Raw genomic sequence first — 27,698 nt, 5'->3', positions numbered from 1 at the left:
TAATTAAAAGTTCTTTATTACACAAATATCAACAGCCTTTTAGATTCAAACCTGGCTTAACTGTTGGTAATACACATTCAACAAGATAAAATAAACATCTTGGTCCATGTTGATAGCCTCACGCAGTTGCTGCAGATTTGTCGGCTAGACATCCATGAAGCCAGTCTTCCCCTTCCACCACATCCCAAAGGTGCTGCGTTGGATTGAGACCTGGTGACTTTGGAGGTTTTTTTTGACTAGTTTAAGAAGTTCTGAGCTTTGTGACGTGATTAGATATTTGCATTAACAAGCAGATGAATCGGCGTAAAGTGTTCAGTGTTTGTTTGTTAATATTAAAACTGATCTGGTCAACAGATAGGAGAGGAGCCACTATCGAGTGCTCAACATTTGTAGGAATTCCTTCAGGTCCACTGGAAAAGCATTTCAGGTGAAAAACTCATAAAGACCTCAATGCATGTTTAATGCATAAATTAAACATTTATAAGTTTTAAAACAAAACCGAAGACATCAAAATTTGAAAATCAATTTTAAAAAAAGAAAGAAAAAATTGATTAAATAGGTGTTTCAACATTTTGCCTTCTAATCAGTAAACATTTTAATCTGGTCAAATGACACCTTAGATGTATAATCACTTTAACATTTCAAGGATGCAAAGAAAAAAATGTTTGAATTGCTATGCAGTTTCAATTTTTCTTTGGACACTAACTAAAAAGTTGAATAATAAATACTTAGTTAACTTAGTCTATTTCTTACAATTGTCTAAAACTTATTTTCTCGATGAATATTAAACAAACATCCACAGAAATGTATTTAAAACTTACAAATAGCATGTAATGTGCAATGCCGTATAAAGGTGTACATAAAAACCATGTTGTACACCTTCAGAAGAACAACATCTTCATAACAAGCCTGGGAAAAACTTAAATAAAACAAACAAACAAACAAACAAACCCCCCCCCCCCCCCCCCCCCCCCTTATCATACTATAGCATCCATAGATCCAAAGCAGTTTTAATCATGTTTATTATACACCAAACACCGACAACATTAAAACCAGCTGCCTAGTACTCTGCATGTCCCACTTGTCCTCTAAATGGGGCAAAGGTCTTGTGGGTTCCTTTGAATCTTTATAGTAAGGCAAGGCTGGTGCTGCTGTTGGGGACTACTACCACATTGTTGGGTGTTCTTCATGTAAGTGAGTTGTTTGTGCCAACAATATCAACAAAGGAACAATTTGATAATTGCTGCTACTGACTTCACCTCACAGCCGTTTTAATGTTGTGACAGATTGGTGTATATTTAAAGTTACTTAATACCATTTTAGATTATTTCATTCATAAAAAAGAAGAAGAACAAGAAGAACAACAACAACAACAACACACACAAAAAAACTAAAAATGTAAATTGTGTAATGTTGAAAACAGATACAATTGGAAATGCAACATCCGCACGAAATTGATAGAAAACTAAAGTTACAATAGAAAGAAAGCAACAGAAGCAAGATTCAGCTATAATTTGGTCACAAGGTTTCTATAAATAGACTATTCCATCCATCCACACCACAAGCACAGAAGGAAGGTTCTGGCTTGTACAGATAAGTTTTGGAGATTAATTCAACCTCGATACTTTAGGCACTGTACAAAAGAGAATTAGGATTTCTGGTTCGTGCACTAGACCCACTCCCACTTCACACGTGTTTCCGGATTTTAATCCGACTAACAGACTTCAACTTTGGAGAATAATAACTGTACTTGTATGTTTGTTAGACCACAGGGACAAAACTGCCTTGCAGGTTTTAATGATTTTGTTCTTTAATATATTCTTCTGGTTGCATAGTCTAACACCATGCTTGCTGCTCCAAGTAAAGCTGGTTCTTCCAAGTCTGATGTTACAACCTTGATGTTTTGGACAGAGAAGAGCGCTCTCTGCGAGATGACATGCTGCACTGGCGCCTGGTAGTAAGAGGCCAAGACTCCAGACAGAATCACCTGTGAAGGGTTGACTATGTGGAGGATGTTGATGATGCCCACACCCAGTGCAGTGGCGGCTAAAAAGGGTAAGAACACATAAGGAAGTTATATTTGATCTTTTTTTAAATATATCTTTTAAAACATTACCACATAATCTAAATAACAGGCTGCCTATTTCCATCTGTTTCCACGTGTATGCCAGGTTTTGTGATTTCTTTCATATAACAAAAGGGGAGATTTTCTTTATAAACGGTAACACACAGCTGTGTTAACCCCACAGAAGAACTCCTACTCAAATAATGCCTACTGTAAATGTAAAATGCCCAGTAATATGTCCACGAGTAATTTATTTATAGTATTGACTCCTAAGTTAAATTCAGGCTGTTGTGTACATGTGAAAATAAATCAGATTTAGACCAGAGATGGACGATCCGATATTACGTATCGGTATCGGTCCGATACTGACGTAAATTACTGGACCGGATATCGGAGAAATAAAAAATGTAATCCGATCCATTAAATATCAAAAAAGCACCTCACAAAACTTGCGACACGGCGTAACTCGGCCCATAACCGTAGCACGCCGGAGCAGTGTGCTCACGTGATAGAGCGGCTGTGTGTATTTGTAGCCTCAACTGGCATTTCATCTGTGATCCCAGAGAGAAGTAAAGCAAGTGTGTAAGTTCATCTCTGAATGTTTGTAAAGCATTCCCACGTTAAGCTTAACAACCGATATATGGAGCGACTGCCTCTCTCTCTCTCTCTCTCCTGCTGCTACTTCAATCATGAAACTACTTAATGATCAGCTGATCGGCTTTTCTGTCATGAGTCCGTCTCTCTTCTTTGTTTTTGGTCCACTTTGCACCAGAAAGAGGAAACCAGCGGCTGAACAACAGCAGCACGTTTAACCTTGATAAGCTGTTGTTAGAATTTATTTAATATTACTTTCTACACCAGGATCCTTTTCTACGTAGCTGACGGCTGGTAACTGTGCAGGGGCAGATCTAGCAAAGTTTAGCCAGGGGGGCCGATAAGGCATTAACAGGGAAAAGGGGGCACAAAGACATACTTTTTTTTCTTATTCTCATTTAAAATGTATAGCTTTTAATAAATAATTATCTGAATCTTACACCCAAAGTTTTAATCTTATGTAAAATATATAGAAGTCCATTACTGTATATAGTAACTGTTAAGTCTAATATACCCTAGTAAGCTATACTACTTTTTCCTTTGGGAAGATACCATCTGTGCAGTCTGCAATTCTGTAGAAGAAAGATGTTGAATCTATTTAATTATTCTTGAAAAATAATTTATTTCTGTGCATTTTTCCCCCCAACCTGCATCAAATTAAAGTTGACCACGTTGATTAAGCATCATGAGGTGGAGGGTGGGGGGTGGTTCCCTATTTTTTTTTTGCTGAGAGTTTGCAACCCTAGTTATTAGTTAGGTTGCTTAATAGTTCTGCTAAGTACTCTTTAAAATACCAGAATAGGAAGGATGGAGTAGGTTCAAGTTTATTAGTTTTATCAGTATTGCAGAACTATGAAATATTTTGGGTGCAGTGTATTTTTTACATACAGGTATAACAGAATAGCTTTAGTGTTGTTGTTTATTTAAACTTGAGTATGAACTTACACAAAATGCAGCAAGATATTAAAAAAAGAGTTTTATTAATTAAAAAACACACTATATCGGATTCATATCGGTATCGGCAGATATCCAAATTTATGATATCGGTATTGGCATCGGACATAAAAAAGTGGTATCGTGCCATCTCTAATTTAGACCACTGCTGAGGTAGAAATATTGTCAACCCCATTTTCAAGCTAGGTGAACCTACTATTCTCTACTATTTTCTCTGTGTCCTTTGTGAACGAACCTTTGGTCAGAACAGCGTCGGCTTTGGAGTTTCCCATTTTGGCTGCACTGATAAGATGTGCAGCAGTGATTGGCTCTGAGAGTTTCATATCCATCCCCTCCACCTTCAACAGATCCTCTGTAAAAACAAACAAAAAAACAAACCACATGGATAATGAACATGGATAATGATAAATGGAATGAAGCCACTTGAGACATACAACAAGAAGGGTTATGTTTAATTACTTCCTGACGTCGTTCATTCCTGTGCTGGATTTAAACTGACTTTACAGCTTAAGAAACAGGAACTAGCATTGCAGGATACAGTTTTATCTAAATAATACCAATCTCACCATTTACCAGATTATGTGATGGATGACTGAGTTGCTAAACAAAAACTCAATAAATATATATTTGTTTAAAAAGATTATAGAATACAACATAAAAACATAAGAGTTGAGGTACAATTTTCTCTACCCCATCAAGAAAATACATGCCCCAATTTAAAAACAAACAAACAAACAAAAAAAACCCCACCCCGGCCTGCTGTGTAAAATGTAAAGAAAAACAGAATACAACACCTTCCCAAACCCATAAACCCACATTTTACTCAAAACAGAAAATATAAAATCGTATCAAACATTTTAACAGAGTCACTTTAATATTTAATGAAAAATATTTGCTCATTTTGAATTTGATGCCAGCAACGCATCTCAAAAGTTGGGAACTAATTATACTAATATTAACTGGCAACAGGTCAGAAACATGATTGGGGATAAAAGGTTGACCACTCCATCTATCAATGCAGGTTAAATCTCTATCACTCAAAGAAGGAGCCATGTGTTAGCATCTGCTTAAAATTTCTTGGGTAAACACTACTTAGGCTACTTCTGTGCTTACATTGAACTTATGCTGTTTCAGTACTATTGCACTATAATGCTGATTGCTGCTGCTACCACCTAGTGTCAATACATTCACACTCTTGGATAGTCTGTCATCATGACAGCAGCATAAAAGCAACATGGATATGAACCCTGCTCCTGACGACACTGACAAAGTATTTTCATTTCGTTAGAGGCGATCCTGCCAATGCTCTATTTTAAAAAAAAAAAAGTTGATGGTGTAAAATTTAGTTGCACTTTCTGTTGCTCTGGTATCGTAAGAAAACTTGTAAAAGATTAGCTGCTGGATAAAGATTTATTTTGTGTTTATGTTTTTGTGGAGAGATTTCAATTTTTACATTTTCAAAGGTTTCTAAAGCCAAGCGTTGGTAAGCGCATAGCCAATATCCACTATACAAAAAAAACAAACAAATCGCTCACCATCATGCAGTTTTTTGGCCTCTCTCTGAAGGGCCATCCCAGATGCATAGGCCTCTATACAGCCACGGCTGCCACACATACACTCTGGGCCTTCCAGGGAAACCATGATGTGACCCAGCTCAGCAGCACAGAAGGTACTACCATGGACCAACTCATTGTGATGGATAATTCCTCCTCCAATACCTGCACACAGAGTCAAAATATTTTTTACTTCCTGAGACTTAACCAGACGATGTAATTTACAAAAAGAATAAGGCAGTAAATATGATTTCAGCTGTAAAAATCATCATCGTAGTTTGTTTGAATTCATACAGGTCTCACAGTTATCATTAGTGGTGCAACGGATCAAAAATCTCACGGTTCGGATCGGATAACGGTTTTAAGTCATGGATCGGATCAATTTTCGGATTAGCAAAAAAAGAAAAAAGAAAAAAATTTAACATTTACTTATTGAAGTATTTTTTGCCTGTTTAAAAACATTCAACTCAAGACTCATTCCACGCAATTATTAAAAAAAAAATTATGGTACAATATAGGGCAGTACAGGGCTTTATATCTACCACTCAATTCAATTCAATTCAATTTTATTTATAAAGCGCTACATCACAACAACAGTCGGCTCAAGGTGCATTATATTGTAAGGTAGACCCTACAATAATACACCATACCACTCATTAAGTCGCACTCCGCTGTGATATAATGAGCTGTCATGGTCACGTGGCTTTCCGTTGCCCTGGAGGTCCACCCATTTGTAGTAGTTAGGGCAACAGAAGATGCCTGGGACAGTTCAGCCACAACTTAAATCTTTTCCTGCTCATACATGCTTGGAACGATCTTGCCACTAAAGTGGATGCGAACGGGATATCATAGTGTGGCTCAAGCACGTTCATCATAGTTTAAACCCTTTGTTTTGCGCAATGGAATACGGCCTCCCGTCTGCAGCTAAACACCCCAATAGCTTTTGTAATAGCTTTAGCCCGATCGGACTGGGCAGCAAAGGGCTGCTTAAATACCGCAAACTCCTCTGCTCCTCCACGTGGACCGCTAGCGCTGGCCATAACTATTGCTTGACAGACCCACCACGCGCACCATACACATACTTTTTTTTTCTTCTTTTTTGAATCTTCGGATCACGTGTGTGCCGAACCGTGGAGTGGGATCGGTTCGGATTACGGATCAACCGTGATCCGCTGCACCACTAGTTATCATGCAAATAGATAAAGATCCTCATCTGAAAAACTTTAAAAAAAACCAAAAACTTCTCACCTGTTCCTGTGATGACTGTGACAAAGTTCTCCAGTCCTTTGCCGTGACCAAACTTTCTCTCTGCCAGTGCAGCACAGTTGCCATCATTGTCAACCCAGACGGGTAGGTGTAAAGCATCTGATATGGGCGTTCTTAGGTCCACAGAAGACCACTCCTGAATCAGCTTTGTGGAGTGTAGGACCACACCATCTTGGGGGTTTACACGCCCACCAGTGGACACTCCTAAAGAGCAGAAGTAAATCTGAAATTGTTGTGCTGGGTTTTTTTCCCCATGTGTAAATGTGTTTTAGTATTAGTGTGTTTTCATACCGACACCAAGTATTCTACAGTTAAGGCCCACGGCATCCCGCATGGCATCATTGCACATCTTTAATATGAGCTCCATTCTGGCCTCGAAAGTCTTTGGATTGGGCTGGCTGTATTTCTTCACTATGGTGCCCTGGAAAAGTTTAAAAAACAAAACAGCAGAACAGACAAAAGCTTTTGAAAGTGAAAATGAAGAAACATTTAAAAAAAACTTTTAAAGTTTAGTGTTCATCCAGCCTACCCTCATGCAGACAATGGCCACTCTGAGGTTGGTCCCTCCCAGGTCGACGGCCAAAGCACTTTGGGTCTCTAGGATATGATCAATGTCCTGGGAAATCGGATCTTTCACAGGAGGGAAGCAGAAGGTCTTTTGGAGAGGCTCGTCCAGGTCAATAGAACGGAGAAACTTGAGAATACGAGGCACTGCGTTGCCATCACCATAAATCTTAGAACTGATTTAAACAAACAAACAAACAAACATATTTGCGTTTTTGCATTATGCTAATATAAACATTTTTTTAAATTTTGTTTTGAGTCCAAATACAGTTCAGTGTAACCCATTGTTACATTATTACCTTCTCCTGATTCTCAAACCTTTTTTTTAATTATGTCACAGACAGTGACTCTGCCATAACCCTTTTTTTTTTTAATAATTTGGATAAAATTTGCCTTATAGACGAACAGTTTGGTAAAGTAACACAGTTTTCTTCTTTCTAAGACTGCACACAATAATCACAGATGTATATAACATTCATCTGCATGTCTATTGTTGGTTAATGAGCCTGACCTGATTCTGTACAAAACATGTTATGTTAAACATACCCTAGGATATACATTTTGCCATTTCCTGCTACTTCTAATATCTTAAAGGGCTTTAACAAATACAATTCATCAACTGACTCATTTGATAGATATGCAAAAAGTAAGTACTGGCTGGCAGAGGAAAAGCAGGTCACACAACTTGAATGTGACAAACTGATAACGACAAACTGTAATTTCCAACATATTTTTGAAATCCTGTTCAACAGGACTTTAACTGGCACTGTAAGTAAAGTTATTGAAAATATACAGCAGTTCCTTCATTGAAAGAAGGCTTGGCAAATGAAAATACACAGTTAAAAATTTGGTCAAACACCCAGGGGACAAATGAAGATTGTACACTGGCCATACCAGGGGTATCTCTTTCCAAACTGCAGCTCCAGAGCATGGTAGATTTTATTATGAGTGTCGGCATCTCTGACATGTAAAACATTTTCACCTGGGAGAAAAAAAAATGTCCTCAAGTTAATAAGAAAAACAACCTGAGACAAATTTAGCAGAACAATACAGCTTGGTAGGTTGAGGAAAATAACCTTAATGTTTTTGTACTATTTTGTCTTCCAGCAGCCTCAATCCTTTAAATATTCAAGGACAATTAATTCATGTCCCAGTAAATGATTCTTTCCAGCTATACCACACATACTGACATTATATTGCTCAATCATTAACATATACAAAAAAAATAAATAAAACATGAGTCTCAGTGGAGTCTTTTGGACTATGATGACCTGACTGTCTACTAATAGTGCTGGGTGTTTGTCTCCTGGAGATGGGATTGATAGCGTATATTATGGGAAGAGTATGAGAAAGTTCATGATGGGATAATCATTCCCGCTGTAACTTGTTTTCACCTTTTCCTCTTGATATTGCGTGACTTAAAAAAAGAAGAAGAAGAAGAAAACGTTGCGCCTTTGTTTAGTTCCTGTGAAGCTTTGTATGAGATAAGCTCAGGACAATTGACATTCTTGTTACACTTACCTGTTTCTCTGCCTGTTTGTCTTGTTCCCAGGTTAATGACAGGTGTGCCAAAGGCCCCAGCCTCTCGTACCCCGCAGCTGCTGTTTCCAATCATGCAGCCAGCATGTGACACAAGCTGGATGAACTGCTCAAAAGGAATGTGCTTCACTGCCCGGAAGTTAGGGTGTTGCTCAATCCCCTTTCTTCGCATAACACGTACCATCTCCTTACTTCCTGTTTATAGGAGAAATGCTTATGTTATTTTTCTCAACTTCTGTTTGAGTGTCCAAACCTTATTGAAAAGAGGACTTTAAAAACAGTAACCACAGGTGGAGCTAACCGGCATCAATGTTAGGAAAGAGGATGAGAGTCTTCTTGTTGAAGGAAATCAGCGCATCCAGCATCAGCCCATAGATTTTAATAGAGTGCTGGATGTCCGTCGTGACCGGGTGCTGCAATGCTACAATATAGTCACCTTCCTGGACCTTGTCACCTGCAAGAGGCAAATATGACATAAAATACAAACGTAGACTCATTTCCCATTAAATAATTTTGTCCTGTGAATATATTTCTGCATACCCAACCAGCTTTTGATGATATCCATGTAGTCCTCTCTGTGATGAGACAATAGCAGCTTGTCATATGAAGGGCAGCCAGCAAGGAGGATACGAGAGTGGTCCTCACACATAGCTATGAGATGCTGCTCTGCCATCCGTGTGCAGCAGGCGTGGTAATGGGCCAGTTTACTGATAGCATGGCGAATTGAGTCATCAATTGTACCACTAACCTGGAACAAGCAGCACAGGATAGAGTTAAAAATAATAAAAATAATGATCTAACTACCCCCATCCTCCAGTAGCTAGTGCCCCCTATGTTATAAATTCTAGGTGACTCCCTTCTTTTGTTATCACATTAACAAGATTTTCAGAAAACTTGACCTCTGAACTTAATCTCAAGGTCAATGTCACCAAAATTCAAACTCCTCTGGCATGTTTTTGAAGATGCACCTATTGTATGAATTAGAAAACTCTAGGTGACAACTTTTGAGATACTGTTATGACATAGTTGGGTGTCCAAGCTGTCCACCTGCCCAGCCCATCAGCCTTTTACAGCTGAGGGGTAAAACAAAAAGAAGAAGAAAAGATTCTGCACTGGCAGAATGCATAAAAAAATTTAAGTACTTATGATGCAATATTGCCCCCATATTTTAATTTTCTTTTCATTGTGTGCTGCTTTCAAGAAATGTAATTGCCTCTAATGAAGGAGAAACTGTTCAACTGGGTTTCCTCACCTCTCCTCCCTCCAGGTGAAGTATTCTAATATTCATTAATGCTGCAGCAGTTGCCAAAGCGAGAGCATCGAAACGGTCACCGTGTACGACCAGGATGTCAGGTTTCAGTCTCTGTATAACATCAGGGAGTTTTACAAGTGCCAGCCCAACACTTTCCACCATGGCAGCCTCGTCCTCTCCTCTCACAATAGTGTGGAGCTTCGAGCCAATGTCAAAGTCGTCCTGCTCAATCATCCGAAAGGTGTTCCTGCAAAAACAAAACATTTCGGTAAGTTGCAAACAGCACAATGTATACTGAAAGTTCCAAATCATGGGATGGCAACAAAAGGTTTAATTTTTGCAATGTTTTTGAGATGCAATAAGAAAAAAAAAAGACTGGAAGCTTATTTTTGGAACTTGGCAATGTGAGATTCAAATTTTAAATGCTGACCAAGTTATCTGAGTTATCTTTTGCACACAAATATTGAGTGAGTAAGGAAAATATGACATGTCTCTATGAATATTCTAGGCTTATATACTCTGTCTTGCTTAAAAACATGCAGACCATTGTTATACTGTCTGTGCAGTTGTTTGACTCCTTTACAAGTGTTCGAATCCCATCCGTTAGATACCAAAACTGGATAAATATCACAAATCTCTCAAATCTCAAACTCACTATTGATATCAATGTTTTTTTGCCATCACTCCACAACTGTAATCTTTTCCTCAGCAACCCCATGAGTTGCTATGTAATTTTACTCCTAGTAAATCAGTTATGTGGTTTGGATGCACTGGTGTCCTTCAACTCTAGAAAGTTCATTTATTTTACAGGTCACCGAGCAAACAAAATGTTGTTGGCTATTTTGTGAGCATCTTCTGAAGGTCCACAAGTGAAAAAGAAAAGAAAAAGTGGCATTTGCAAAGGAAAAAAGTTGGGTCGTCTTACCCGTAGTCATCAATGAGATGTGAACCAAGCACCACAACTTCCAGTTCAAAGTCTTCTGGGTGGGATTTGATCCCAGACATGATGGGGGCCAGCTTGGAATAATCTGCTCTGTTGCATGTTGCCACACACACCCTCAGTTTCCTCTTACACTAAACCAGAAAACAGTGTAACCACCACACGCACACAAAGACACACACAGACACACACAGACAGTTTTTGTCATTTTAATTTAGTATGCAAAACAAAGAAATACGTTCCTCTCAGTTATTTCACTGAGGTCTGAAGGAATATTATCATCTCCACACATCCTTGAATTTCAACTATATACTACATATGCATCTGCTTCACAACAACTATATACATTTTTTTTATTGAGCCAAGACATAAAATCATACCTGATTTGACTCTCCAATCTTTTCCATTGATTTCTTCTCTTTGTTCCTTTGCATTCTCAGAAAATACTGCTCCTGGAGAAAAAATAAAAATGCTGTAGGTAAGATCAAAATAAGAATGTGTAAAACATTATCTTATACATTATTTTCTTTATACACAACACCCACAGATCATACTCACTTGGGCCTTCCAAATATTCAGAGGCTGAAGCATGAAAATAAACAAAACTACACTAAAAATGATTCATATTTAACATGAAGAACACACACAAACTCATTCTTTACCAGACAGAAAACATGCTCTACAACAGTGCTTTACTTTACAAGGCCAAAGTGACGCACCTAGTAATGTGACATAAGAAAACCTGTAGCACCAGCCATGCAGCTAATAACACTGTCAGCTTAACAGAAACACAGAAAGACGTATGCAAGAACTTTGGATTGGCAAAGACATCATTTACAGTACTTTTTAAATGTAAACTGTCATACTGTCTTCTGTGAGAAAAAAAATCTATTGCTCCTCTTCCGTTCACCCCTTATTCTGAATAAATACCAGATCCTGCAAAATGTCATTTTAAAGGATTTATAGCTCCTCCAACAGCTGAAATATAATGTGCTGAATTCCTCATTGATGATAGCTTTGTTTATTCACTAGACAATATTGCTTCCATTTGCTGCAAGGACGAAACCATATCAGTTGTGTTTTACCAGTCTGTCTATATATCTAGGCAAATGAGGTATATCACTAATGCTGGTAACATATAATATTCAAGGTTCAAGGTTCTTTATTTGTCACATGCATAGTTATACAAGTATAACACACAGTGAAATGTAGCCTGACACGCTCCTCGACATATGCAGGTAGAGGAAGAACATATATATACATATATATACATATATATATATATATATATATATATATATATATATATATATATATATATATACATATATATATATATACATATATATATATATATATATATATACATATATATATATATATATATTAGGGGTGCAACGATACTCGTATCGATATTGAACCGTTCGATACAGTGCTTTCGGTTCAGTACGCATATGTATCGAACGATACAACATTTTTAATTTATTTTATCAACTTTCCTTCTGATGATGCTGTCTGTGTTGAGCGCTCAGTGGATCTGCGCTCGACAGTGCAGCCTAGGCGGAGTAGTCGAACACAGATTCACTGAGCGCAGGGCAAGCTAGCTAGACAGAAGTTAAGCTCGTTGCAACATGGCAAATTGAACCTCCCCCACCCTCATTCAGATCTGGCGTTTGGAACTATTTTGGTTTTCATGTGACGTATGACCCTGAAGGTAAGCACGTCATGGACAAAAGTAAAACAGTATGTTGGATGTGCCAGCAATGCTCAATTGGTGGGAACTAGTGTGTTAGCGCAGTTAGCTCGTTAATGTGTTGACGTCTTCCAGCCCCACTCATGAGGCGATCCGCGGTAGCTCGTTAACGGAGATTTGCCGTGTTGTGACCTTAACGTCATTTCAGATTAACGCTGACAGCACTAGTGGGAACACAACCAATATGACTGCACATTTACTCCGACATCATCCTAGTGCAAAGACAAGTGGAAGCAGACAAAAACAAGCACGCATGCTACAAACTTTACCCGAGTCATTTAGACAGCCGTTAGCACATGATTCTCCTTATGGGGACCTGATATGTTTAATATGCTGCTGAGAATATAGCCCAGAAGAAGCGTATAGTATAGCTTTTATTTTGGAAAGAGACATTTCTCCATAATAAACTCTCTTTTCCAAAGATGAGTGATTCCTCAATCAGATACAGGGCTCGCAAAATCGCTAGCCCGACGTCCTGGGGCTTTTTTCCAGTCGGGCTACCAAAATCTATCTCTGCCCTGCCCGTCGGCCTATCGTAGGAAGGAAAAATATATGTCAATGCTTTTGCATTCTTTCGGAAATGTAGCTGGGTAATTATGTCATTGGCATCGGCCACTGTCAATATGTGACATACTGAAATCGCGTTTGAATTTGCGCTTGTTTTTTGCTTTCACTTTGCAATCGCGTGAACTGTGTATAGAAAGCGACAGTACTGATTGGTGAGTGATGATAATTTGCGCACCAATTCCTCTGACATCGTCTTATCAATCGTTAGCTTACTATGCAAACATGACAAGTGAAATCTCCTGCAGCTTAAACATGTGAGAAGTTGATCGCGCAGAGAATCGCTGAGCGTTATGTTAGTGCGTGTGTAAAAGCAGCAGGATATATATTTTAGTTCTGCTGAGCCAAATAAGACAGGTCAGGGTGAAGAAGTGACAAAACGGAAAGGTTATGACAAATCAGACTATAAGGCAAAAAGAAAGTGCAGCTTTATGGTTTCATGGACAAAAGAATTTCTGTGGCTGCAATATGACGAGCTAAATAACCAGGGCTGCACATAAGTGGTCCGCAGGTGCGCATTCGCTGTCAAAATAAAAACCCGCACAAGATAAGAAGTTGCAACGCGTGTTTGCGTACATAAGATTTTAAGGAAGAGGACAGACATTTGTTTAGAACTCTTAAAGATGTCGAAGAAGCTCCTTTAAGCAATTACTGTGATGTTCCTCCACCTCCAAAGAAATGTCAGAAGGAGTCCGAACCACAAAAGAAGCGCGTATTCTCGGAAAAGTGGTTGCAGGAGGTGAGCTGGCTTCAAACAAATGATGAACGCACAGAGATGTGGTGCAGAATGTGCCGTGAAAATTTAATAAATGACAAATTAATAAAAAGGCATGAACATTTTTTTTGTATCGAAAAAATATCGAACCGTGACACCAAAGTATCGAACCGAACCCAACCGTGAATTTTGTTGTATCGTTGCACCCCTAATATATAAATATATATATATATATATATATATATATATATATATATATATATATATATATATATATATATATATATATATACACATATATATACACACACACACACACATTGGGTGAATGTGCAGTAGTAGCAGCAAGCAGGTGAATTCTGTACATTAATATGTACAGAATTCACCTAATATTCATAATAAGTTGTGAATGGAATGTATTCCATTTCCAAAAGTGCTGTATGAATGCGTGCTGTGTAATTTAGTTGATTAAATCGAGCCTATTAAAGCAAAGAAAGAAGCATGTAAATGCAAGTTAACACAGTATCACAGCCCCATCAAGAAGACAGAGACTTTACAGAGCAAGTATTGAAAAAAAAAAAAAATAAAATAAAAAAAAAATCAAACATAGGCCTAGTTTAGCTGCTTTAGAGTCATGCTCTCTAATTTTGAACATACCAATCTATGGGGCAGTTCAGTTCTGCAGCATATTTTCAGGGGTGATATACTCTAGTAAGTGAAAGACCTTTAGTTTTAACTGCTTGTATTGTTTTATTTTACTACAAAGTTATCTGAATAAGCCAAAACTTTGTATTACATTTAGTTGGTCAAATTACAAAGTCTCAAAAAATGTCTCAAAAAATACTTTTTTTAAAAAGTCCAGGATAAGGTGGGGGAGGAGCCGTGGCATGGATGAAGGTTTCAAAACCCTGTTTATCCATAATGTGATTGAGATGTTCTGTGAAAGAGCTTAACAAAGCTACAAGACAAACAATTTGGATGGCGTATAGAATTTAGTCCAAGTTTCTACATAGTAAAAACATATCTAAATCATAATTCTGCAACTCAGAATGACCAACCCTAAAATGTGTCCTGTCCAGGTAGTTCAACTGCAACCCAAATGCAGCCATAGACAATATAAGTATTAACAGGGGGGTAGTCCAGAGGCCATTATTATGAATCAGGATTTTGGCTTATCCAGATAACCTTATGGTTAACCTGCGTTTCGTTTGTGCTATAAGATTAGAGATCAGCAGCAACAAATCACCACCTATTGACCAATTCATTCTTAAATGCAACTTTATTTTAAACTGCTGGAATTACCGTTACTAATCCACACTAAGAATGCCCATTCAATCACTGAAATTGATTTCACTTTTATCGACAAACAAACTAATTTCCATGTCTCATTTATTAAACTGTGGGACAGTAAGCTTCAAGTTTTTAAATGGATCCAGTTTAAAATTTCAGAGCTCTAATGTGTAGCCATTACCTTAAAAATAAACAGCAGCACTGAAAATATGCTAGGCCATACATTAATTAACTGGAATTAAAATGTTTATCTTACTGCTCTGCATGATAAATAACTAGATTTATGCCTTTATGCAGCAATTTCTTCTGCCAGTGTTGCATTTTACTGGTTTTTATTTGTTCTTTATAGATTTTTAATCACCATTTGATAAGTTCTATAGAACAGCTGTCACTCATTGGGATTGTTTTTTGTGGAGGAGGTCATATGACCTGTGAAATACTCCTTTTAGCTTGGGTTAAGTTACCCTGGGTTAAACACTTCTGTGCGCCTGTTTATCCTGACTGCTAATGTAAAATGCCCTGGTTGTGATGATCTTGCCTTGTAGTACTGTCTAAGAAACATCCTTTGTGTCTTTCTGTTGCTTAAACAGGTTGTTCCAGATCCTGCTAGTCTTAATGAAACAACCTGAACAATGTCATTTAAGGGAAGCACATAGGCACATAAAGACACACCTAAAAACACAATAGTAAAAGATGAGCCTGTTCAAATCTAGACATTCATCTTCCTTTGTCACTAAAGATAAATAAGACCAATTTACATAAGGACATAAGGGGTAAAAGTTCCAGGCTGTCAAATTTGTTCTTAATTTTATCAATTTCTATGATCTCTGCCTTATAGAATAATGTTATGGTTACAGATTAGAGAAAAAAAACAAGTTTGAATTCAATTCAGTACTTTATTGTCCCACAAGGGGAAATTTGTTTAGCACCAAGGGCAATATAGTGTATACACACTATATTGTGTATACAATAGTGTGTTAAATCTAAATAAAATCATAAATAGATGTTATTCAAATTATTTAAACTGATGTTTACATATAAAAATGCAAATAAATCGTGAAATTGAGAAAGATTTGAATATGAAACTACAACCAAGTTAGTCTATCGTTATACAATAATGTAACTAATGCAGTGATGCTTAACATTTTCTTTTCCTTGGCATTTGAGTACAACGGTAAAGATTTAAACATTTCACTTGTTAGCATATAGCTCGAAATCAACAGTCTTGCTTTTGTCAGGTGCTAACACCATTTTAAAGCAGAAATCCTAAAACTTTAGCCAATATTTCTTCCACAGAACATACAGGTAGCAACTCAGATAGTCAGTGTGTTGTTATCATTATGCTGCCTCTGTTGCAAACTTTTGAGTTTAATGGAAATAACACAAGAGAAACTAGTAAGTTAAGCTTGGCCTTGAAGAAATAACTGAAGCTAGTCTATTGAAACCACATCTGACAATCAAGGTTTGAGACTGAGAAGCTGAAGTATCATAAGATGGTCCTACCCTGAAGGACAGAGCCATGAATCTAGCCACTGAGCTCCACTGAAAGTGTTTACTGGGGTCACAAATCAAATGGGTAGTAGCGCTATTTTCCATGTGTAGCGTTCTACACAAACCACTTCCTTCTGCTAAGATAGCAGGTATAAGGTGTATCCACATTGGCTTCACTTTCAGGCCTGGACCTCTACATCTTTCAAATATAGTGTATGTTTTCTGTAGCATTTTGTAGCTTTCTATCATTGCCTCCAAAATCAAGTACCTTGAAAGAAATGTGGATGATGTCTATTGTTAACCGTTAATTAATAGAAAAGCTGGTTTTGTTTTGTTTAGAATGAGGGCTTTGCTGCAGGAAAAGGCACCCTCACTTTAATTATTAAGAATTCAATCAGCTATCACAGCAGTGTGGTGCACCATGTTCTTCAACCCAATTTCAACCAAGTATTCATGCCAAGTGTTATATCTGTGATTTAGTGAAAGCAACATTAATTCTGGTGTTACATACACTGGTAAATCCTGTAATTTACCCTAAATTTTATTCAGCATGCGGTTGGTTCCACTCAAGCATCACAAGACAGCATCAGCAGCCGGCATTAAGGTATGGGAGGGGGCAGGGATGCATGCAGAAGGCAAAGGCAGGAATGACACAGCAATAGGAGGCAGACAGAGATGCTCAACGTACAGAAGGGAGAAAATAAAATGAGCAGCAATAATCAGATGATGATTTAAAACAAACGAACAAAAATATATATATATAGAATCATGCTAAATGAGAAAAAGGCCCATCTGACTTACGTGAGGACTTATCTGCACAGAACCCAGATGCATATCCATGCCACACCTCTACAGATTCTTAGCTAAAAACCAATCTTTGATTGTTATTATTATATTCTTATTATCCAAGGATTTGTTTTTGCCGTTATCATGGACGTATTGAGGAACGAAGGGAGGGCATGCGCAACCCAGCACACAGCAGGAGAGAAAGGAAGTGAGAGAGGGAGCCCGACACAGACATAGAGCTGGGGGAGGAGCTATAGGAGACGAGGGTAGGGTTCAATTGAAATAATGCCAATGATTCACCCAGTATGTGACAGCAAACAATGAAGAAGAAAGGCTTGGCACTTCATACTCTATATCATATGCCTCTAGTTATTATGACAAAATAAAGTAATTCCCTATTGCAGTAATAGACATGAAATTGTTAAGTGCTGTTTTTCATGACCCTGTTTAAAAAAAAGAAAGAAAAAAAACGTCTATGCGACATTAAACTAAAATGAAAACACATAGTAATGATTTACTAATAATTTCAAAAATTATTAAAGCAGCTTTAAATAGTGTTTAGCTGCCACTGTACATTTAAAAGGTGCAAGAATTTGACTCCAATTAATTCAGTGATTATCAAACCAAATCTGCTGTCAGCATGAAACAGAATTGAACTACATTAACTAAGTCAATTTAAATGAATAATCAAAGGGGTCATAGTAGGGATAGTTACAGGAAAACATTTATGCACAATATATTGATACAATAACCACTACTGCAAATACTGACTTTCAATTTATACATATAAACATATTAACTTTAAATATATTTTTACTTTTGCAAAAAAAAATACAAAGAATTTAAAAAAAAAAAAACACTACAACATTATGTTTAACAAATTATTTGACAACTAATCTTTTAGTCTATGTCACAGCTGTGTCACAGCTCACCTATGTCAGTAGAAGAAGAAAAACAGATTGAAATTTACCGTTAGGCCCTAACGATCCTTTCTCTCTCTCTCTCTCTCTCTCTCTCTCTCTCTGAATAATTAACGAGGTCATCAGTGCTGGGCCATGTGCCTAAAAACATGCAACATTCACATTTAAAGCAGCACGCTATTAATCCTATGAAGCTGAAAGTCAAATAGCTGGATACAAATACAACCTCGACTTGTAACTGACCAGTAGGGAAAGGTTACATTCAGTGGTGGGTCTAATTATTAACCTTTTGTAAGCAGACGTGTGCAACTCAGGCAATTCTTATGTTCAGACAGGTTTTGACCATTCTCCCTATAGGGCATGAGACTTGAGAGAGAATTATGAGAGAAGGCAAATGTGGGGATGTCTGAATAAAGTCATGAATGAAGGACATTTCACAACTGACAGAAACGTCACTATGCATTGCATCTCTTAAAACGGCTTTAAGGAAGCAATGAAAACAGATATGTTTATGTAGTGAAAAATCACAATATCAGGAAACAGCTCGTCCTTGCATCAACAGCTAACACTTTAGCATGCAAACACGCAAATATTATACCATTTGTAAAGCATCCTGCTTTGCCTGGGTCCAAGCAGCGAGAACTGCCAGCATCTGAGCCAGCCAGACTCTGCCTGTCTCTCTCATCATGGTCCCCTAAATGCACAGTAATGGCAGGTTTTGTAATAAGGCAGATCTCGCTAACATAATATGCACTGTTAGTTGATTATTTACCTGCCGCATTAACGGGAGAGGACGTGCAAACGTTACCGCTGCTGCTGAGTTGAGATTCACGAGTCCGGAGCGGAATTAAAAACATGACATTCATTTAAGGTTATCGTGTGTATCTTAAATGAAATATCTACTTGCAAGTATTGCAAGTTGCCCTGTTGTCATCCGTTCTCGTAAAGTATAACCAAACTTTTGAGCGTTTGAGCCGCCATGTTTCCTGCCAGGTAAATGACGCTCCGCAACGTGGTGACGTCATTCGGGGGGCTGGAATCGATAAGGGAATCGTTTGCAAAAATTGCAAACAATTCCAAGGAATTGAAACAGTGGGAACCGGTTCTCAACAAGAACCGGCTTTCGATACCCATCCCTAATGGTCTTATACAAAAATTTGAACGCATCTTTAAAAAACACGCTAAAGAGGAGTTGGAGAATCTAGCTTGAAATCTGTGTACAGTTCAAAACCCAGTCATATCAATCACTGAACGTGACAGTGAACTCATCTCCAAATGTTAGAAGATGTACAAAGAGATAACCGCTTATTTCTGAAATATATCGGTCTTTATGCTATTCAATAAATACAAATAATTCTGAATGTAATGTATTTTTCAATAAATATTGAAGCAGGACTTTCTTTTTATGCAAAATCAATAATATGCAAAGGCAGTGCTAAACAGCTAAGTGGGCGATATATGCAACCTATACACCAAGCTTCCCAAGTTCACAACACGTTAAAAGAAAAGGAAGTTTAACACATTGTTAAGTTGCTTTCTTAAAGAGATTTTTCTTTTTTGAAATATCTCTCACTGCCATTATATTGATCAAAGAAAGCACATATTCTGAAATAAAATTAAAAATAAAACAGTGGTGAACATTCCCAGGAGTGGCCAGCCAACCAAAATAAGAGTCTATTGTCAACTCATTCAAGAGCTGTTGACTGTTAACCTACTGATTCAAGAAATCACTTATATAACTTGGCACAAAAAGTAAGTAATTTGTGTTTGGTTGATTATTTGTTTACTGTAACAATGCCTATTCACAGTATGTTTTACATTTGTAAGGAAAATAGATTTTTTTGGTTAAGTAACAGAGTTGTGTTGCACCGATGAAAATCACGCCAAATCTTCTGTGCTAAATAATGCCAAAAAACTTATTCTGCTACTGCTATGATCTAAAGAGACTCAAGAACAATGTTGTTGACATTTATCAGTGTAAAAAGGGCTACAAAGCCATTTTTACACTTTGGGACGGCAACAAGCCATGGTGAGAGCCATTCTCCATAAATGGAGCAAACCTGGAACAGAGGTGAACATTCCCAGGAGTGGCCAGCCAATCAAAATAAGAGTCTATTGTCAACTCATCCAAGAGCTCACAAAAGAATCCCAAACAACAAAAGAACTGTAGGCCTCCCTTGTCTGAGTTACGGTCTGTGTTCATGAGGTAAAAGAATATTTCAGTTTTCTTATCTAGTCATCTGACTTGTAATACAATGGCAGGAACCTTGCAAGTGTTGTGTTATTTCAACTCTTAAGATCTCTAAAGCATTTTTATTGTCTGATAAAGACTGGTTGCATGCCAGTGCACACACCCACTTACTGGCACAGACAAACCCTTGGAAAGTTGCAGTTGAACTTGGAATGTGTGTGCAAGCTGTTACCTCATGTGTCAAAACCGTCCCAAGTGGCCGCCTACTCCCATAAGACTGAATTACTGTAGGAACTCAAATTAAAATGGACACAAATATGATGCACCATACTCCATTCTGCCATACCGGATTGAGAGTCATAGTGCTCACTGGCTCTGTAGGACTTTGTTTATTTAAGAAGTTCAGGGACCTGCAGGATCCTGCTTCAGTCAATTTGCATAAGAGTTCAAGGTAACTTAGAAAAATTATCTATTTACAGGGAAAAAAGTGACAGAACACTGAAAAATAGGAACAACAGCAGCTAAAATGTTCATTCAGATATATAAAGTCTTCATTAAAAAGCACAGAGGGAAGTACTTCCTGCTTTGCCCTAAGTAAATATGTTGCAACAGAGAAATCCACACGAAGAACACTCTTCATCCATGACAGTAATCTTTGAATTTAAAAGTTGATCTAACTGCTTTCCTTTTCAAAGGTACCCAGTTTCTGTAGTTCTGTTGTGCAGTTAAAATGTTTGCAAAGACACAAATAGGCCAAAGTCCACACCAAATATTTATTAAATATGGCTGCCAAAATGCCAACAGCACCTTATTTGCAGTCTAGGCTTTTCTTGTATTACCAATCTATGTAACACAGTGATATAATGCCAACCAGTATAGCACACCGTCTTCCAAAGAATAGGGAGCAGTCACAACTAAGCCCAGACGTAGTCACGTGATTGCTTCTCTCCTGCACACTGCTCATAAAAACTGCAAATAAAGCCTGACAAAATGACAGTTGAGGACCTTAAAGACAACTACGATGTAACCTTAGTGACACTTCCATGTAAAGGAAATACTGAGAATACTATTACCAAACTTATGGTGCTGTATAATGGTTATGACACATGATAGCTAAATATTTGACATCAGGGTTTGCACTGCCTCAACAAGCTGTCAATTCTATTAAGAACTATGCAAATACATTACCATCCGCATACAGCTGGAACATCCTGGTATACAAATTATACAGATCAGGTGTGCTGATTGACAAACAACACAAAAATAGCAATACAGAGTCAAAAGCAGCTCCCAGGTAAGACCAAGAGAGTAAAAGGGCATCATGAATAATCTGCATTTATTCCCATTAAGCTGACCAAGAACTGAATGTAAGGGTCTTCCTGTGTGGACATTGTTTTACAGTGTGCTGCAAAGACTTGAACATGTTGTACAGAGATTTCCAGCCCACAGCCCACTCAGTAGCTCTCTATTTCTCTGTCCATGAAGCTTTCAGCCCAGAAATCCTCCAATCCCTGACAGATTATACCACATCCACTGTTTCAAGATTAGTTTCAATGTAGATGCACACTTATAAAATTAAATAATAAATTAATTAAACTGCTTTAATATTTAAACGTTATAATTTATTCAGCTGTTTTCAGCAGGCCAGTAAAAATATACATGGGCCAGTAAAGCTCAGAGCCACTGACCCAGAGCTGTTATGTTGGATACTAAATTTTCACTAACATTATTTTTAAACATTTAAATCATCAGTACATCTGTTTTCTGCAGCAGTAAACGTGGCATCAAAGCACAGGCCAACTGTGAGCACTGATGATCTTGTTCTACTCGCTTTTCTTCATGCTCTTTAAAAACACACAGACACACCTACACACATGAACAAAAACACATACAAAAGAACTCACACCAAATCTTCCTCATGCTGGAGACCGTCACAACACTGTTTTTTTTTTTTAGCTCCTCTTAACACAGAGGTTCCCAAAGTGTGGGGCCCGTTCCCGGGAAGGGGGGGGGGGTATGAAAAAACAACAACAAAAAAAAATGCTTGGACATTGCTAGCATAATGGACAGACTTTTGACGGGGCTTCCACACAAACGCAAAGCAGGAGATGAATATAAATATATGCAGGAGATAAATGTGTTTCCAAACCAACTTCCTTCCAAGCCAAAGACTAGAAAAAATGGTGAAGCATATCTTCCATTTGGCTTCACCTGAACAAGTGCCAAGGTAGGTCTCCCTGCAGAATTGGTCTTCCCTGCGTCGGGAGCAGCGCTGGGCTCTCCAAATCACGGACAAACAGTATCCTACATTCTTGATTTTAAGTTCACAAACACTTCTTGTAATGACTAACTACTCCTGACATTTTGGAGATGTTAGCTCTTTATACAGTAAAGTTACAGTGGGATGCAAATAATATCAGGCTGATCCTGCCACAATTTGTTTTCCCGGTTCAAATCACGGACAAACAGTATCCCACAGTTGTTTGTTTTTGACCCTATTTTGCACAGAGAGGCATTTTTTGAAAAATGTATTGATAGCAATGTTGAATATTATTACACAGGAAAAAAAACCTCTGCCTTTCTAAATGGAGGGACAGTAACTGTGTGTGTGTATGTAAGAATGTAAAACCTGAAGATAGTCAGATTAACAGCAACAGTATTTTGTCTCTATCTGCCATTCTGCATTTCATCTCATGTAAACAATAACATGGCCCACAGCGTGATGTAAAAAAACGGCACACACCTTTGACCTTGCGTGACGAACTCTGTATTCCTCGTCTGCACGTAAACACAAAAAGGGAGTTTTTAAAAATCTCAGTTTTCAGTGATTCGAAACGCTGTTTACGTGTGGACGAAAGACCCAAACACATAGAAACAGCTGCGTTTTCAAAAATACTCGTGTCGGTGTGGACGTAGCGTAAAAGAGTTAGTAGTTTATTTTAGTTCTACCTGTAATTTATTGCAGTTTACTTGTATCTGCTTAATTGTTGTTAAAGAAGGGTGTGTGTGTGGTTGGAGGATGTGCTAGGGAAGCCTAGCAAAAAATTTTGGGAACCACTGTCTTAACATATTGAAGCATTCAAACAAGACCGAGTAAATACTGCTTGTCTATAATTATCTACAAGGGTGGGACAGTGGTGGTGGAGCTTACATCATAAAACACAATCATAAATGACTCTTACATATGCAGCAACTATTCCCATACTTTTTCTGAGCAAACAAAGCAATAAATCAGGAAATGTGCACACATCCTGCTTCCATCCTTCTTTACTGGTTTGCTATGTAATCACACCTGTTTGAATATATGCAGGAATACCTTATAAACGTATTACAATTTTCAATCCATTACACTCTGGTATTTTTATTTCACCTTTACATCACTCATTCATAACCCCGACCGGTTATCGCCAAAGCACTTGCTCATAGTGGGTCATATGACTGTTGGGGTTGTTTTCTGCTGTCTTCTTTGTATTATTGTAGGATCTTTACTTTACAATTATGATATTCATTCACTTGTCCTGTAAAGGCTTACACACAACATTCAGACATCTAAAATACGGACAGAGTATTCTATCCAACCAACCATAATCTTCAAGTCATCCAGTTCAAACAAATTGAGACGTTACATTAATACCACACTGCCATCTAATGTCGTTTTAAAGAAAGCAAGCTTTTTAGGGCAGTTCTACCACTGGTGTCTTGTAGATGTGGTTACACTACTAACTGGAACTTTCATCCACACCCACCTGCTCAAATTACATCAATGCTCTTGTGTGGATGTTTTATAGGTGGCTGGTGCAATCGGTGGACCATAACACACTAAATGCCAACATTAACCTTTATAATTTTTTTCAGTTGTTTTCAGGAGGTCAGTAAAAGTAAAGCTCAGGGGGTACAGGGACACCCAGTGACTGACCGTTAACTTAACAGCCCTTTACATATTGCAAGTTTGCAAGTGCATGCCCTGATTTCTATTTAAAAATTAATCACCACTACGTATCGCTGAACTCAGTTGCAGAAAGTCATCCTTCTGCAACCAGAAATTTTTTAGATAAAGATTAAAATGATTGCCTTCGGACTTCGTAAAATAAAAAATAAAAAAACGTAAAATAATGTTTAAAGAATTCAAGACATGCTCGGGCGGGTACAATCGGACTAATTTGTTATTTTCGCCTTATGTTCAAACGAATAGCTGTCTCAAGGAAGTTTAACTGTTTTAAATGAGGGCGGCTGTCGCCTGGTTTAGCCAGAAACTTATGCTAGGGTTAGCTAGCACGTTAGAAATCAATATAGTAAATGAGCTAAGAGTGCTGCTAACACCAGCACACCCCTAACAGCACGGTGTTTCCCAGTTTGAGTGAGTGACACTTTATCCGGACAATCCCCAAAAAGTGAACAAACGTTTCGGAGTGGCCTGACACTCCAAGCTAGCTATGGTTAGCTGGCGAAATTATACTAAAGTTCCGTGAAGTTTCCATCTGTGTAGCCATCATTTTAATCAGATTGCTGTGGAAATCCACTTACAGACACTCACCATGAATCCTCCAAAAACGCCGTCCTCATCTCACGCTAAAACCATCGATGGCCACACTTTTTTCTATTCCGCTTTTGGGTTTCTGTGATTACGTCCCCAGTACTGTACATTGGTGCTCTCACACGAGGGGGTTTCAAGCTAACACAAACGTGAAGCAAATCGCGACGACACCAGATGCACATAGTTTGGACCTTCAAAATAAAAGCCAGAGCGCTCACGATCAACGCCTGGTAAAATGCCTTTTACACGGCGGGACTCAACAACACAATCTGTAACAATACCGGTCGTGTGTGTGTGTGCGTTATTTTTACCCTTGTAAAGTTACTGTCCTATAGTAGCTAAAAACACAATTGTGCACGCTTTTAAGCTTTTATTTTATTGAACCCTACCCGGAAGTGCTATTGGTTGAGTTTTCCCCCTAAGCTTTATCATTACTCCAGGGGAATGCTAAGATACGTCAAAAAACCCAGCAACAACGTAGAATTAAACGAAATTGCGCATATGGATAACGCAGTACACGTAGTCAAATATGGTGGGGGAAATCGGAATGCTGCACATCTCTTCTGGAAAGACTTGTACACATTGGTTATATTGTGTAAATGAAAACTGAACGCATGGTTTGGAATTGTTAAAACTGATTTAAAACTATGTTACAGTACATAGTGCAACACGCACGGGCATGTTGAATCTAGAAACTGTAGCACTAGCAGGTTACAATGATTTAACCTTGAGGAAAACATTGCGACGAAATTATTTCTTTGGGCATGAACCTAGTCAGCTAGAGAAACACATAAATGAATGTCTTTCTAAGCAGTACCTTTACACAGCAGTGTTTTCGTCTTGGATGCAGCCCCCACAATGACTGATGCTATTTTATAACTGCTGCATTGCAGAGTTCATTTCCTGAAAAGCAGGACTGAAGTAGCATGAACTGACTGCATCATGGTGGTTTGGATAGACCCTAAGAGGAAACTCAGCAGAGGGTGGAAAGACGTTTGAAAAGCATGAAAAGTGTAGGACTGAGCACTGAACTGGCCTGTGAAGTCAAGGAAGCAAGTAAAGGAGTGAGTGTGTGAAATGCATTAGGAGATGCACTCATACATGCCCTCCCCCCTTTGCTCTTTCCTCCTCCCAATTAGCCTTAAGATTTCACAAAACAGTGTTGTATTGTGTATGTGTGAAATTATGTTGACCTGGTTCAAGGACTGTAATGCAACTGTCTATTACATAATGAACAATAAAATAAAAAATGATATTGCACTGTGTAAGAACATTACATAAAAACTATACATGGCTAAGGTGTGCTCAGCTTTTGTACTATATCCAATTATGAGTGCATTCTGAATTAAACAGCCTGATAGTGGTTGGGTAAAAGCTGTCCCATGTGCTGTCACAACCGACATGGTGCCATCATTTTTAATATATTAAAAAATACTGGCGGCCACCAGTGCTATCCCTTAGCCTCCTAGTAGATGCACCTGTTGTATAAATGTGAAAATCCTGGATGATTTTATGAAAACTTTGACTTTGACCAAGTCAAGATCACAGTGATTCTAACTTGTCCAAGATTTTTAGATGATGCACCTATAGTATGAATTGAAAATTCCTATGTGGCCTCATTCTCAAGTTATCACGTTCATAAACTTTGGTGTGTACGCTGCCTGCCAATCCACCTGTCCGGCATGGTGAAAACAATACCCCATTAGACTTTTATGGCTGAGGGGTAAAAAAATACCTGTTTTCCCAGCTGCTGAAATGAGCCAAAACAAAAAACAGAAGCTGCATGAGAGTGCTTGCCTGTGTAAAAGAGCAGTCCACTGCATTCAGTGTCAGATTTACTGGTACCATTTGGCAGTTGAAGAGTTGCTGAGGAGCTTGGAAAACATGTAGAAAAATGTATCAAGAGAAAAAACTATATTTATTAAAATCATAAAATTTGCACAGATATATGTTAAATTAATCTCTGATGAACAAATGTTACCCATTTAAACAAGTTTATATCAGTGTTTATACCATATTAATAAATTGAACACTGGAAAAATGTGTACATTTGGGTATTTTAATCCTGCACAAATGACAGCTTTTGATATCTGACAATGATTTTAAAAAGCCACCGAACATCTGCTGTAAATGATGGGAGAGAGAGAATGAGGAAAAATAGGCTTGAGTGACACAGTCATGTGGGGAACTTGTGATTGCATCATGTGGATGTGCTTTTGTGCATAGGCATGATTAAAGCTACAGTTCTAGGCCTAGTACCATTTCTACAGACCAACTCGCAAAGACAGTGCCTTTCTTTTTACCTGTAAATGTAAAATCTTTATACAGTGAAATTGGTCTGACAAACAATTTGTTGGAGTTTAAAAGATTTTAAAATTATGGTAACAAAGGACCAGCAAAGAAATGAGGGCCGTGAGCCCATTTACACATTACACCTCCTTCCTTATCCAGCTGTGAGCATGTGCTCCAGGATACCCACAAAGCATTTCTTTCTTCAATAATCATACCACCTCTTCCTTTTATATCCATGCCATTGCAGGCTTGAGCATCTCTATGTTGTATTTCTCTTTGTGACTAACCCAGTTGGGGTGCAGAAAGAAGCTTATCACAGCGGCTCTGTGAGATAACAGAGAGTGTCAGATTTCCTGAAGACAAACACCTACATGAGATTAGCAAAACAAACAGCAGACAAACAAAACCCAGATACACATGTTATCAGTTGTTATG

At 38.0% G+C, this 27,698-nt stretch overlaps 1 protein-coding gene across 8 annotated transcripts; it reads right to left on the bottom strand.

Moving 5' to 3' along the window:
- On the bottom strand, window positions 1-25,119 carry gne (glucosamine (UDP-N-acetyl)-2-epimerase/N-acetylmannosamine kinase). Of its 8 annotated transcripts, none has more exons than XM_035907668.2 (15): window positions 24,972-25,115; window positions 23,181-23,215; window positions 11,108-11,179; window positions 10,713-10,861; window positions 9,788-10,034; window positions 9,076-9,283; window positions 8,837-8,989; window positions 8,518-8,730; window positions 7,891-7,978; window positions 6,962-7,172; window positions 6,724-6,853; window positions 6,415-6,636; window positions 5,149-5,331; window positions 3,849-3,965; window positions 1-2,046 (listed from the first exon to the last, which is right to left on the bottom strand). In XM_035907668.2, exons 3-15 carry the CDS (start codon window positions 11,159-11,161, stop codon window positions 1,811-1,813), a joined length of 2,211 nt encoding a protein of 736 aa, XP_035763561.2. In that variant the 5' UTR covers window positions 11,162-11,179; window positions 23,181-23,215; window positions 24,972-25,115; the 3' UTR covers window positions 1-1,810. The 8 variants fall into 8 exon arrangements, with proteins under 8 accessions (XP_035763561.2, XP_006790888.2, XP_087698021.1 ...); XM_006790825.3 differs by lacking the exon at window positions 23,181-23,215 and adding an exon at window positions 11,286-11,309 and having other exon boundaries at window positions 24,972-25,114; XM_087841895.1 differs by lacking the exons at window positions 23,181-23,215; window positions 24,972-25,115 and adding exons at window positions 11,286-11,309; window positions 17,342-17,790.
- Between the last annotated feature and the right edge of the window lie 2,579 nt (window positions 25,120-27,698).

This window comes from Neolamprologus brichardi, chromosome 6, assembly GCF_056152115.1.
Source record: "Neolamprologus brichardi isolate AB-2024 chromosome 6, ASM5615211v1, whole genome shotgun sequence".
Lineage (NCBI taxonomy): Eukaryota > Metazoa > Chordata > Actinopteri > Cichliformes > Cichlidae > Neolamprologus > Neolamprologus brichardi.
The sequence above is the reverse complement of the archived record's forward strand: the minus strand, read 5'-3'. Positions and strand labels throughout refer to the sequence as shown.